General features: G+C 36.0%; 1 protein-coding gene across 2 annotated transcripts; it reads left to right on the top strand.

Moving 5' to 3' along the window:
- The first annotated feature begins 3,261 nt into the window (after nucleotides 1-3,261).
- LOC145631888 (pentatricopeptide repeat-containing protein At3g18110, chloroplastic-like) lies at nucleotides 3,262-12,217 on the top strand. Of its 2 annotated transcripts, XM_081684111.1 has the most exons (7): nucleotides 3,262-6,979; nucleotides 7,100-7,300; nucleotides 7,492-7,582; nucleotides 9,782-10,394; nucleotides 10,498-10,637; nucleotides 11,570-11,727; nucleotides 11,832-12,217. In XM_081684111.1, the coding sequence occupies exons 1-4, from the start codon at nucleotides 3,378-3,380 to the stop codon at nucleotides 10,325-10,327; spliced, it is 4,440 nt and encodes a 1,479-aa protein (XP_081540237.1). In that variant the 5' UTR covers nucleotides 3,262-3,377; the 3' UTR covers nucleotides 10,328-10,394; nucleotides 10,498-10,637; nucleotides 11,570-11,727; nucleotides 11,832-12,217. The 2 variants fall into 2 exon arrangements, with proteins under 2 accessions (XP_081540237.1, XP_081540236.1); XM_081684110.1 differs by having other exon boundaries at nucleotides 9,782-10,637.
- Nucleotides 12,218-14,667: the final 2,450 nt, after the last annotated feature.

The following is a 14,667-nucleotide window of genomic DNA, read 5'->3' as shown; positions in this document are numbered from 1 at the left end:
AAGAAAGGAAATATAGTTAGCTAATTATGCAACTGAGTTGCACTTTTGGTTTTTCTAGGGCCTAATCTTTTCAATTTATTTTCAGTTTAGTTTAGTTTAGTTTAGTTCAGTTTCAGTTCAGTTCTTATCTTAATATCCTTCTATCATAAAATATTTAGTTCAGTTCAGCTCTAATAAGTTCATTTCAGTTCAGTTTAGTCAATCAGAACAGACCCTTAAATACTAATTATTTGTTTTAGGAAACTACTCATCTTTTTTATGTATTACTAGCTTTATTTAGTAATTACTCAATACTCTATCTTACTTAGCAATAATTTTGTCAAAAAAATCTTACTTAGCAATAATGCATTAATATAATTGTGGTTATGAAATATTTAGGAATTTTTTAATTAAAGTAAGTTATTTTTTGTCAAATTAATCCTCGGAACTCTCATCAATTTTTTTATGAAGTAATACTTTGGGAGAACCGGAGAAAGAATACTTACAAATATACTCTGAACTCTCATCAATGTCCCATCTAGCCATTAAGGTAAGTTATTTTTTGCCAAATTATTACTCGGAACTCTCATCAATTTTTTTATGAAGTAATACTTTGGGAGAAAGAATACTTACAAATATACTCTGAACTCTCACCCATGTCCCACCTAGCCACCTTCGATGAAGTAAGTTGAGCATATTGTAGGCACGGAAATTTTATTATGGGTCGTTGCATATTGTTTGTATTAAGGTCAAATTGTTGACTTGTATTTGACTTTCAGGTTTACTTTGGCCCATGCCTATTATGGGTCGTTGCATTTTTGTTTGTATTAAGGTCAAATTTTATTATGGGTCGTTGCATATTGTTTGTATTAAATGGTAAACCCAACAAAAATGGTTAAACTATTAGTCAAATGAGTAGTCCATGAAAATGAGTGGAAACGGATTTTTCGATCTATTTCAGTAAAGGGGTTGTTACGTGTTAAAACCATAGCCTATGGGTTCTATAAATGAAGCCCTCCCTTCTCATTTGATACATAAAGAAAATCTAGAGACAACTGTAAACCTATAATATTCCACAAAAAAAAAAAGGGACAACTAGGAATTTATTTGAATGACTTTTGGATACAAATAACGAGGATGTATAATTATTTTCCTCAAACTTTTCATTGAGAGGGAAAGGATTCTCAAGATCTAGAAAAGGAGCAATAAATCACAACTCTAGAAGACGAGTCTTGATTGAGATATTTGAGATCAAGCCTCTTTTGACTTTATAGTGGAGATTAAATTAGTGAATCACTAGATTAGCCCCGTGCGATGCACAATTTTAAAATAAGAAATTAATTATAGACTCTTTAGCACATATTGAGAGAAAACAAATACTTTCTTTGTATTTATCAAAAAAATAAAAACTACTTTCTTTGTACGAGTAGTACTTTCTAATTAAATACGAAGTATGAAAATACAATTTCCAAAAATCCATTTTTTTCATATTTTTTTTTAGATTCAATTAAACTATACCATTAACTATTTTTAACAATTACTTGTAAATAATAAAATAGCGTAATATGCGTAGAAAACTTAAAATTTAAAACTCAATTTGAATTTAATTTTCAAAACAATTAAATAGGGTAACTCAAAAGGGGGGGAAAAACAATATAACATCATCCTTGCGTTTTGGCGGGAAAAAATTAAATAAAAGAGTGACACGTAAGCAGTGATGACGTCAGCGGTTGTTACTTTAGTAATATTTATAGATAGATGTTAGAGATTGTATTCAAAATTATTAAATTACTGCAGTAAAATTATATTTATTTTGATTCTTTATATTATTGCAGACTCAAAATTAGTGTTTACACATTTAATTTAAGGAATAAGGGGAATAGAAAAAAAAAATGGATTTTTCGTGGTCCATCTCGGGTCAAGTTTGTTTAAGCTCATCTATTTTCACTTACGTGTAGTAGTGTCTATTTGATTCGGTTGGTTTTAGGCTATTCAATTTAAAATGAAATTCAAATACAACTCATAATACCGGAGAAATTTTGTCAACCCATATATACTTCTGCATTACGCAAATTTGCTATAAGTATAGCTAACTCAAGCAGCAAGAGGATAACCTAAAAGTGTTCTCCAACCAATCTCAAAGTGCAAGTCTCTCTTTAACAGCGTGACAACGCCCTTAGAAGGTTTTATAAAAGTAAGGGACTGCTCTCTTCAGCTTAATTTCAGTTCAGTTCAGTTATATTCTGTTCAATTCATTTCAGTTGCTAATTTGCTCCTCTCATAAACAATTCATTTCAGGCATTCAGCTCTATTTAGTTCAGTTCAGCTCCAATCAGTCCAATTCGGCAAATCAGAACAGACCCTAAATGTGGATGCTCATGTTGCTACTTTCTATATGGGGTTGGAGCATTGCCGAAAAACCATGGGGGGAACTTGTCTAGGTTGCGGTTAGAAAAATTGAGGGTGTGTGTGTGTGTGGGGGGGGGGGGGGGGAGTGCAAAGGCAACAATTGCGCATTTTGGGCTCTCGGTGGCTAAGCGCTTGGGTGTGATGCACGTATGGCTGGAAGAAATTCTTCTTCTGTGTGTGCTGCAATCAACAACGGTTTCAGCGGTTGATCAGCAATTTGGATAATTTATGATGATATTAGCATGTTATCTAAGTGTTTTAATGCTTTCATTTCTTCGCATGTTCGAAGAGCAGTAACACGGTGGCCCACCTTGTTACTTGGGATACTTGTGGTTGCTCAGAATTTGTTTGTATGGATCCGTTTTCGCAAAGTCTTGTAATTTTACTATTGTAGCGAAATTTGATTTATAATATTCCTATCTAACGTTAAAAAAAAAAAAAGTTCCAGGAAGATTTCCCTATTTGCGTTGGTTTAAAAACTTATTCCCACAATATTGTCCACGTAGGTTTGATAGATTTTTTTTTTCAATGAACCGCTAACGGTGATATCGGTTCTATACTTATAAAACCGCTAATGTCGTTAGCGGTTTTGTATTAGGTTCTTGTATAAGAAAACTGCACAAGTTAAAACTTAATAAGCGGTTTTAAAACAAGTATAGAACCGCTATCACCGTTAGCGGTTCTTTTTTTAAAAAAACCAAACCTTCTTTCAATCCTAGGTGGACAATATTGTGGGAATAAGTTTTTAAACCGACGCAAATAGGGAATTAATTTACAATTCAACAATTTTTATGGAAATTGTTCGGTTTATGGATATTAGTACTGAAACTTACACAGTTAGAAAAATCTGAGATTTTGCCAATACACTCTGGCACTCTGCCATACAACTGAATAATGAATATCCCGCCAACATGCTGAGCTTTTAGCTCCAATTTTATCCACAAAACCCCCTTAAACCCCTTCTCCTCAAAACCTCAAATTTCTCTTTAATGGCGATTACAAATTCCGGGACTTTTGCAGTATCAGCTTCACCATTGCACATCGATTCACAATCCAAGGTACGCAGATGCATCCCTTCTTATTGCACTTTAGCTTCTTCCTCTTCTTCTGCATCAATTGAAGAAACTACTGTTGAAGAATCAACAAACCCTAAAAAATTTAGTTATAGTAGAGCATCTCCTTCTGTTAGATGGCCCAATTTGAAAATTGCTGAAATTCAACAATCTACGCAAACCCATTTCAATTTGACCCATAATTTACCAACCCATTTGGCGAAACCGGCGAATGATTCGGAGGATGAGGAAGAAATTGGACTTGAAGATGATGGGGGTGGGATGGATGATGTTGGGGGTGTTGTAAATGATGAGAATTTAGAGGTCTTGGGTAGGACTAGTAAGACTAAGGTTAAGAAGATGACTAAATTGGCGCTTAAAAGGGCTAAAGATTGGAGGAAGAGGGTTCAATTTTTGACTGATAAGATATTAGGGTTGGGGCATGATGAGTTTGTAGCTGATGTGTTGGATAAGAAAATGGTGCAGATGACTCCTACTGATTATTGTTTTGTGGTCAAGTGGGTGGGTCAGTCGAGTTGGCAACGAGCTTTGGAGGTTTACGAATGGTTGAATCTTAGGCATTGGTACTCGCCTAATGCCCGAATGCTGGCCACAATATTGGCAGTGCTTGGGAAGGCGAATCAGGAAGGGTTGGCTGTGGAGATTTTTGCAAGGGCGGAGCCTTCTGCTGGTAATACTGTTCAGGTTTACAACGCGATGATGGGAGTTTATGCTAGGAATGCTAGGTTTTCAAAGGTTCAAGAAATGCTGAATTTGATGAGAGAGCGTGGTTGTGAGCCAGATCTTGTGAGCTTTAATACCTTGATAAATGCGCGTTTGAAATCAGGTTCAATAGGGCCGAATTTGGGGATGGACCTTTTAAATGAAGTGAGAAAATCGGGTATAAGACCAGATACTATAACTTATAACACACTTATTAGTGCTTGTTCTCGTGAGTCTAATCTGCAGGAGGCGATAAAGGTATATGCTGATATGGAGGCTAATAATTGCCAACCTGATTTGTGGACATATAATGCCATGATTTCAGTTTTTGCTAGATGTGGGCTGGCAAGTAGAGCTGAAAGGATACTAAGAGAACTGGAGGCTAAAGGGTTTCTCCCTGATGCTGTGACATATAATTCAATTCTGTATGCATTTGCTAGAGAAGGAAATACTGGGAAGGTAGGAGAGATTTGCGAAACAATGTTGAAAAGAGGTTTTGTAAAGGATGAAATGACTTACAACACCATCCTTAACATGTATGGTAAGCATGGAGAGCTTGATACTGCGCTGGATTTATATAGAAACATGAAATCATCTGGATTAGTTCCTGATGCAGTTACGTACACAGTTTTGATTGATTGTCTTGGAAAAGCCAATAGAATGTTTGAGGCTGCAAATTTAATGTCAGAGATGTTGGATGGTGGAGTTAAACCGACTTTGCGAACTTTTAGTGCCTTGATATGTGGTTATGGTAAATCTGGGAATCGAGTAGAGGCTGAAGAAACATTTAATTGCATGCTGAGATCTGGAATTAAGCCTGACAAATTGGCGTACTCTGTTATGATGGACATCCTTTCGAGGTCTGGTGAGGCAGGAAAAGCCATGGCGTTGTACAGGGATATGGTTCGCAACAATTTTATGCCTGATCACAAACTTTACCTTTCTTTGATTCAGCTTCTTAAGAAGGAAAACAAAGATGAGGGTCTTCAAAAAATTATCTTAGATATGCAGCAATTGTGTGGTATGACTCCAGTAGATATATCTTCTGCTCTTGTTCAAGGTGAATGCTATGACGAGGCTGGCAGAATGTTGAGATTGGCTGCTGCTCAGGGCTATGATTTGAACCATAAAGACCTATTATCTGTCCTCAGCTCATTTAGCTCATCTGGTAGGCATGTGGAAGCAGAAGATTTGCTTAAATTTATGAGGGATCATGCTTCATCATCTCAGGAACTTGTTGAAGAGGCCTTGGTAATTGTGTTTTGCAAGGCTAATCAACTTGATGCAGCTCTGGAACAGTACTATGACATAAAGGAGTCTGGCTTATTTAGTGGGAGCTGCATGATGTTTGAGTCTCTGATAATATGTTGTAAGGAAAATGAACTGTTTTCTAATGCATCTCAGATATTCTCCGATATGAAGTTTTTGGGAATCGAGCCATCTTATAATATATACGAGAGTATGGTGTGCATGTATTGTCATATATCCTTTCCGGAGACAGCACAATGGGTGATTGATGAAGCAGAAGGAAAAGGCATTATTTTTAAGGATGTTGGCATTTTTGTTAATCTTATTGAGGCATATGGGAGCATAAAGGAACTGCAGAAGGTGGAGAGTATTGTTGCTCGTCTAAGGCAAAGATCAAAAGTTGTGGACAGGAGGGTCTGGAATGCAATAATACAAGCGTATGCTGCATCTGGTTGTTATGAACAAGCTAGGGCAGCTTTTAATACAATGATGAGAGACGGGCCTTCTCCAACTATCGATACAATTAATTTGCTGATGCAAGCTTTAATTGTGGATGGGAGACTAAATGAGCTATATGTTTTGATTCAAGAGCTTCAAGACATAGGCTTTAAGATTAGTAAAAGCACCATCCTTTTGATGCTTGAAGCATTTGCAAAAGCTGGAAATATATTTGAAGTAAAGAAAATATATAATGGGATGAGGGCTGCTGGTTACCTGCCAAACATGCATCTCTACAGGATAATGATTGGGTTGCTATCCCGGGGAAAACGAGTGAGGGATGTAGAGGTCATGGTTGCTGAGATGGAAGAAGCTGGATTCAAGCCCGATATTTCAATGTGGAATTTATTGCTAAAAATGTACACTAGCATTGAGGATAATGAAAAGACTGCTGAAGTGTTCAAGAAGATTCGAGAAGCTGGACTTGTTGCTGATGAGGATACTTACAATACTTTGATACTGATGTATTGTCGTGACCGAAGACCTGAAGAAGGTTTACGTCTGATGCATGACATGAGAAAAAGGGGTATGGATCTGAAATTGGACACTTGCAAAAGCTTGATTGCTGCCTGCAGCAAGCAGCAGCTTTCAGATAAAGCTGAGGAACTCTTTGATGACTTACAAGCAGGAGGGTTCAAGTTGGATCGGTCTTTTTATCATCTAATGATTAAAATGTATAGAGATTCTGGAAGACATGATAAAGCTGAAAGGCTATTTAACAATATGAAGGAAGTTGGGGTGGAGCCCACCATTGCAACTATGCATTTACTGATGATGTCTTATGGAAGTTCTGGACAACCTAAAGAAGCTGAGAAAGTCCTTGATAATCTCAAATTATCAGGTCATAATCTTAGTACATTGCCATACAGCTCAGTTATTGATGCCTTTCTGAAACAAGGAGATTATAATGCCGGAATTGAGAAGCTCTTAGAAATGAAGGATGATGGTTTGGAGCCTGACCATAGAATATGGACTTGCTTTATTTATGCTGCAAGCTTATGTCAGAGTTCAGAAGAAGCTATGGCTCTCTTATTGGCTCTGCAAGATACTGGTTTTGATCTTCCAGTAAGGTAGCTATTTGTGAAACGTCCAAACCAATAACAAGACTACATGATATTTTGTCTACTTAATTTCTTTCTATGTGATCAGCTTTATGATATATGCTGATGAACATGACTCCTAATTTACAGGCTTCTCACTGAAAATTGGGAATCATCAGTTACAATCTTGGATCATTGGATTGAAAGATTAGAGCCACTTGAGGACAATGCTGCATTCAACTTCGTGAATGCTTTGGAGAACCTGTTGTGGGCATTTGAACTCCGGGCTACAGCCTCATTGCTTTTTCAACTGGCAGTAAAGAGGAGAATTTATAAAGCTAATGTGTTCAGGTACAAGTTATAAGATTTTAACGTGTCAGTATGTTACTATATGGTGCTCAAGAGATAATAGTTATGTTTAATTTCACAATTATGCCTCTAGTGTATTAATGAAGGTCAAGAACCTTTGAACATATTTTATTTGTATGAAATGCCCTTATATTATTTAATTTTATTATTTGTTTCATTATTGTGTTTTGCAGAGTTGCTGAAAAAGACTGGGGGGCTGATTTCAGGAAATTGTCTGCTGGTGCTGCTCTTGTGGGCCTTACATTATGGCTTGACCTCATGCAGGCATGTTTTCCTTCTTGATTTCCTTTAACAGTGACCTGAAGATGATGAAGTCATAGTCTTGAGTGTCTAATTTGTGAAGTCTTGTTTCAAATTTGTCTTTTAAGCAATGCCAGATTAAAAGCTTGAAGACACTCTCCCCTCACATCTTCTTCCTGCTACAGATTCTTTAACTGCTTGATTTATATGAAAATCAACTAAGAAAGGAACCTAAAATTGACGTTCCAATAAGAGTCTTCCAATTTGTGTCACTCCCTGTGTATATGGACCAAGAATATTTCTATTTGGGTTCATCATTCAGGCATTCACCTGTAGGTAAAGGCAATGACCTATGTGATATCTATTTACTATATATCACTTTCTGCACTAATACATGCACACATCGTTATATAATGACCTGGCCTAGTGGTTATGCCTTGAATTCAAGGGCAGTGCTCTAGGTGAGCTTGGTCCAGATTTAGTAAAGATAGAGAACTGATATTTTGCGATTTGTAAAGAAAGGGAACTCCCACCATATTAGTGACTGTGGGCTACATCTTCAACGTTACTTTTTCCACGGTTTATAGTTGTTTTCCAATGAATGAAGTTCAAGAGTATTAGAGAGGTCTTAATATCTGTTTCTAGTGAATAGGAGATAACATCATGCCATTTGAGCAATGGCTACAAGCCTGCAAGTCTAATAATGGTTAGGTGTCTTGACTTAGATTCAAGGACACTAATATGTGTTTAGGACACCTTATTCGTGTCTACGGACAACAGGATATAGAAAGGGCATAACTCATGAAAAGCAAATGATCATGGAAAAGGTCAGATTGATAAACTAGAATACCAGATATTGTGAAGCTGGGTGCTTATTTTTAAATTCAATGAAAACCATTTTGTAAAGTAGAGGCATGAACCCTGATGATGTGTGAACTCATGTCATATATTGATTATCTAATAGAGTAATAGGGCATTTATAAAGTTGTATTTTGTGTATTGGTCACTGGGATTGATCGGCCATTCCCCAAGCTCCAACCTGCGAGCCCCTAATAATATGCCATTTTATTAGTTTAGTGATTATCTAACAACTAGGCGTTGTGTTTTTCTGGTAGTGGTCGGTTGGGATAGTGATTTGACTAGGTTAGAGGGTATACTTATATAGGGTTGACAAGTCTGTTTGCATGCCTAAGGCTCTGGGAATCCATAATTAAGTATGGATAAAGATCGAACAATTTAAAAGAAGGCTATTGAGCCCTTTGGTTAAGTCAAGGACAGCTCCACATGGTTAGTTTTTATTTTGAATATTTTTGGGAATTTGGGGGGGGGGGGAAATGGAGGCGTAGTTTGGCTATGATTTGAGGTCACAAAGAATCTTTAGATTGTATTTGCTGGCACGCACATATATACATGGTTTGGAAAGCATGTATGTATGCCACTGAAAAGTGATAAACGCTAGTCAAATAGACAAATAGTGATCAAAGGGCTTAAAATTTTGAAAGATAGAATGTATATTGGATCCATTTCTAGAAATAGGTTATTTCTAGCATGTGAAATTTGGAACATATTTGGAGTTGTGCAATTGACTTATAATGTCTACTTTATAACTGTTTGGTGTTGCACTGATGCTATGCCAAAACAGAGTAGGATAAGAAATTTGTGTGGCATTTTGTAACTTGGATCTTCAAATATTGAGGTAAATTTAAATCCACAATTTCATTAATATTTCAAAGACGTTTTTCAAGTCCATGAGATTCCTATGATGATTTGAAAGCTATTAAGCAACTCCAATGGTTGTAGTTAGGGACTTGCTTGCAATTTTCAAAAGTCCCTAGCTACTAGTTTGACCATTGGAGCTAAATATAAAATTAACTTGCCCAAATTAGCTTGCTTGTGAAAAATATTTCCAAAAGATGGGAGATTGGTAATTAAAATTAAATTTACAAAACTAAATAAGAAACTTGGGCTCATTTAAATAACAAGCTAGTTGCTAACCATTGGGGCACAAACTAGCTACAAAGGGAATTAGCTTGAAATCTTATGTGGAATGTGGCATGGGCTAATTTGACAATTAGGTTGCCATTGGAGATGCTCTAGTGTCTAGACTGTCTACAGATATGGAATTTCTGAAGTGAAGTATCTGACTTCATGGCTATTGAGCTAGAAGTTTATATAAATGCATTTTTACAGATACACTGTTCTAAAAATTTCTTAATTGTGCAGGATGCATCACTGGAGGGTTCACCAGAATCTCCAAAATCGGTTGTTCTAATAACAGGGACAGCTGAATACAATATGGTCTCACTAAACAGCACATTAAAGGCATATCTTTGGGAGATGGGATCACCTTTTTTGCCTTGTAGGACAAGAAGTGGACTTCTGATTGCAAAGGCTCATTCCCTTAGAATGTGGTTAAAAGACTCCCCATTTTGTTTTGACCTTGAGCTGAAAAACGCCCCCTCACTTCCACAGTCAAACTCAATGCAGCTTATGGAAGGATGCTTCATGCGACGTGGCCTTGTTCCTGCTTTCACGGACATTGCTGAAAGACTTGGTGAGGTGCGACCAAAGAAATTTGCAAGATTGGCATTATTGTCAGATGATAAAAGAGAAAAGGCTATTCAAGCTGACATTGATGGAAGGAAAGAGAAGCTAGACAAGATGAAGAGTAAGGGCGGTGTGACTTTGAAAAGGAAAGTGAGGCACCAGAAAAGAAAGTTTGTAAGGAAAACAATGGCATCAAACACCAAAAAGATGCTTCCTCGGTAATTGTTGCTTCCAAATAAGTCTGATTATATCTGTCTGTCGAAGATATATCTTTACCCGTTCTTCAAAGGTAAATCTTTATGTTTTTTGCAAGCCATTATTGGGGTAACTTGGGCACTACGGCAAAAGCAGGTTTCATAGCTGTTTCTGCCTTTCCTACTTTCTGGTGATAGATGATCTGGGTGCTATCCATAGAGCTCACTTCAAAGGCGTAGCACAGTGCTTAATTCAGACAATCTTGCACAGTATTGTCTGCACATATATGCAGAAGCCAAAGGACTGTTTCACACCAAAGCTGCTGCTAATTTTTCAGGTCAGAGTTTGTACTAATTCTCATAATGGATTAGTATTAAATAAAAATTATAGTAGGGAATCATTTCGTTGCTTTGATTCCATAAATCTTAATATCTCTGCTGACTATAGATTTGATGTTCCTAGGGTTCTATGTGGGGTGGGGAGTGGGGTTGTTCTTATAGTGATTATAACGCTCATGATAGCAATATGATTACTTGCCCTTGTTCTCTTCAACTTAAAAAATAAAAAGCCTACTCGCAACAAAAATCAATCTTAATTCATAAAAATCAATTGTATGCAATATAAATTAGTTTTACTTGGTAAAATTTAGTACTTACATAGAACAAATACAACCGTGAATCATAAAAACACCTTCTATCACTAAAATTGGTTTCAATTAGTTAAAATTATTTAAATCACTAACAATAGTTCCAGTTCTGTTAAATCAGGTAAGAGAACAGGGCTTCAGTGGCTTCATAATAGCCATTACATTGCTCATTCTCTCCCTCTTGTTCCAGTTTTTGAAAATCTGCTGCAGATTTAACTCTATTTGCTCCAGTTATAACCAATGTAGCCATTTGGCTTTGATGAGTATAGCTATGGTCTTGGACTGGAGCAATTAACTATTTTTTCTTGAGTGGGCATTTAGAATCAAAGCTTTTCTGATACCATTTATATCGTTGCTGTTTGCCCTCTTTAGCTTTAAGTAGTCGATATTTCTCTTTTGAAGGGTGTCTTGGCAAGCCTGACGAAAGTGAAACTGTGGTATATCCTGAAAACATCTTGTAGAATTGTTTCCTCGTCAATAATATCTGCAATTTTGGCTCCTTAATTTCCCTTGCATCACCTATGCTAGTTAATGTCTGGTGTTTGAAGTTGACTGTGACATGTATGAATAGAATGATACTTCAAAAACTATTGAATAAAAAGAACTTGATGCGTCTATGTCAGGCACTTGTAACCAGCACCTGTACTCTAGTAGTGGCGGCTTGAGTATAACAGAAAATCTGAGCATCCTTTTCTTGGAGACCAGAAAAAGATTAACGGTTGGTGGAAAGGGTGGTGACTCGAACATGAGTTGAAAATCTCATATGTAGTTGATCAATAAGGTATATCTCACTCTTTGTCCTTTACACTCTTAACTTTCCCTTTATATTGTGTTTTCTCAATTCACAACAAACTTTCCGTTGAACTTTTTACTTTTCTCTGAAAGGATCAACAGCAACAAGGTAAGAATTATGGGAAGTGATGACCAGTAATGTTTCCATGTGCTTGAAAAAGCAAGCCTGCAAAATGTAAATGCGTTAGTTTACACGAAGTATAAATGACGAGATTTGGGGAATAATCCCATGTATGACCAGCTTGCATGATTCAATCTGGTATGGAAAAAATCAAATTTGAGAGGCAAGTGATCAATGCTAAGAACAGATCGAGACAGCATTACAGGAAGTTAAGTAGATTAAAGTAGGTTTAATTTTCTACTCGTAGTGTATAATTGGATCATGTCTGTATGCCAAGTGCTGTTTTCGGTGCCAAAAATGGTGTAAATATTGTATTAATGGCTTATTGAGCAATGAACACAAGCCTTCTTTTTATTTACTCGTTTAGTTTTCTTTTTTGTGTGGCTTGTTGGAATAAAGAAAGAAAAAAACCAGTTTAAAGGAGTAGTTTGTTTATTTCTTGCTTGCCCTGGCTGCCAGGGCGGAGGGCGGAAGAAGGTAGAAACTAATTTTCAAGAAAAACGAAGAAGGTAGAAACTAATTTTCAAGAAGGAAGAAGGCAGACCGGGCAAGCTCGCCCGGTCGGACGCGAGAAGCATTTTTGCTTGGTGATCTCGCCCGGTTGGGCACCCGGTCCGGGCACGTGGGATACCGATTTCTTGAGCGTCTTTTAGCCTTCTTCTTGGATTCCTTTCTTGCACTCTTTTGATTCCTTATAACCCCCACACTTAAGAAGATGATTATGGTGATTAAATCATCATCTTTATTCTGATTTATTCACCCTTTATTGATGCTTGAGATTCTTCATGTTCCTCCATCCATCTTTATATATTGAAGAATCATTTTTCTGAGAAGAGACACTTGATAATAATAATCAAACACAATAGCTTAAACACATTTTCTATATTTGGCATAAGTTACTTGGCTCCAACCTTCCACCCAAAAGTGCCTTTGTGTGGAAGTGGTGTGTTAACCTTAGGGAACGTGCCGGCGAATACAATTGTGCACCTCGGTTGCGCTGAAATTTCGTTTTCAAGTCAGTGATTTGCATCACGACACACCGTACTCTTTCATTGTCATAAGATCATTTTTTCGATCTTATTTCTTTAATTTCATTATAGCCTTGGAAATTCTTCTTATATTACAACAATTTGAAAACAAAATTATTATTTTCATGGCTACTAATTGGGTATTAATCGAAAGATTAAATGTGTAAAGAAAAATAATTTTTGAAGAAAAATTATGTTCACGTTTTTCTGGAAGCAGTCCCAAAGATGGTCCCCGATCGAAGGTCTTTTGTTGTCGGATTTGGCTGAAATTTTGTGAGCTCGTTTGGGACATATGAGGCTTCATTTTCAACGGTTGGATCGTTGATAGCTGCTCACATTTGGGAGTTACGGCTTCAAAGTTGAGCTGCATTTTTTTGGAGAGGATTTGTGGGCATACTACGGAGAATGCTCATCTTTGATACTTGAATTAATTCAAGGGAGGTCCTTTCTAAACTAATCTTAATTTGATTATCATTAGCATGTGATTTTAATTCTAATAATAATCTTGGCAAATATGAGTGATTTTTGGCATTATAATGTTGGATGATTATTTTGTCCATATTATATTATTTGTTATATGATTATTAGTTTATAGGTTAATGTATATAATTCATGTTATATATGTGATATTACATGGTATGATTATTTCTATTTCTATGTTCTATACTTGTGGTTTGAACTTAGCACTTAGGAATATGTTAATTGGTTTTATTTACCAATTTGTTGATTTTTGAACATATGTGTTGTTTTGTTCATTTTGGGTTATTGCTTTAGATTAATTTCTATTAGCAATGTGCTGTTGAGTTCCTAATATTTACATGTCTATGTTGATAGATTATTCATGGTTATTTAAGACTTGTTAAATTGTAGGTTTTATAAGTTTTACCATGATTTTATTTACAATGAGTATGATGTGGAGTATGATGCAATGTCAAAGTTTATTACTTTTGGTACATATGTGTTGATATACGTATAGATATTTGTCTTGCTTGTGAAGACTTTGCTAATGCTCATAATAATGCTCTATTTGCATAATTCTTCTCAATAACTTGTATTGATTCTATCAATTTTTAAATATGAGAAGTTTTTGAATGAGAATTATGTGATTATCTTGTGAAGAGTCATATGTGTATTTTATCCATGGAGAATATCCTTAATGGTTGTTGTTTTTGTGACTCTTAGTTGTGACATAATTCTTGTCGGGAATGCATGACTACTTTTAGTATTTTTAATATTCTTGAAATATTTTTAGTGACTATTTTTGATTTTTTAGTGTGTTAACTAAGTTGTGTTAACCTTGTGATGAATTTTTGGGAGTATGATCATGCTTGAATTATTATTCAATTCAATGGTTAGATTATTTTACTCCTTTATTTGTGTCACCTTAAGAGCGAGTTTTCAAGAGTTACTAATTCTTGTTGCACGTTTTGCTCATTTTTGTTCTTACTTGGTTCAATTTGGTATTTTATTGACATTTGTTTAAGGAATCTTTATCGATTTCATTATGTGTGGGAAATGATCGATTCTTAAGAATTTTATTTCTTTTAATGCTATGTTTAGTAAATCTCCACGTGATGCCAAATTGCCAATATGATTCAAGTAAAGAACATGGATCCAAATGTGCTTCAAATAGCTCAAATCACTTAGTGGATGCACAATCAATACAAGTGGTGGTCGTTGGGTTGTTCATCATTGGTCGCTAAGGTAAATTATTAGAGGCACCATGAAGGTATGTTCACATATTCTTTCCTCCATAATTAACTATGTTTTGATTTTAGAC

This window comes from Chenopodium album, chromosome 5, assembly GCF_948465745.1.
Source record: "Chenopodium album chromosome 5, dcCheAlbu1.1, whole genome shotgun sequence".
NCBI classification, from domain to species: domain Eukaryota; kingdom Viridiplantae; phylum Streptophyta; class Magnoliopsida; order Caryophyllales; family Amaranthaceae; genus Chenopodium; species Chenopodium album.
Note: the sequence above shows the minus strand (reverse complement) of the source record. Positions and strands in the feature narration are given on the sequence as shown.

Bases quoted from the DNA above. Each gene is read 5' to 3' on its own strand.
- LOC145631888 (XM_081684111.1), top strand. From the start codon at position 3,378: ATGGCGATTACAAATTCCGGGACTTTTGCAGTATCAGCTTCACCATTG. The intron at 6,980-7,099 runs GTAGCTATTTGT...CCTAATTTACAG, and splicing joins GGTTTTGATCTTCCAGTAAG to GCTTCTCACTGAAAATTGGG. The intron at 7,583-9,781 runs GCATGTTTTCCT...TTAATTGTGCAG, and splicing joins TATGGCTTGACCTCATGCAG to GATGCATCACTGGAGGGTTC.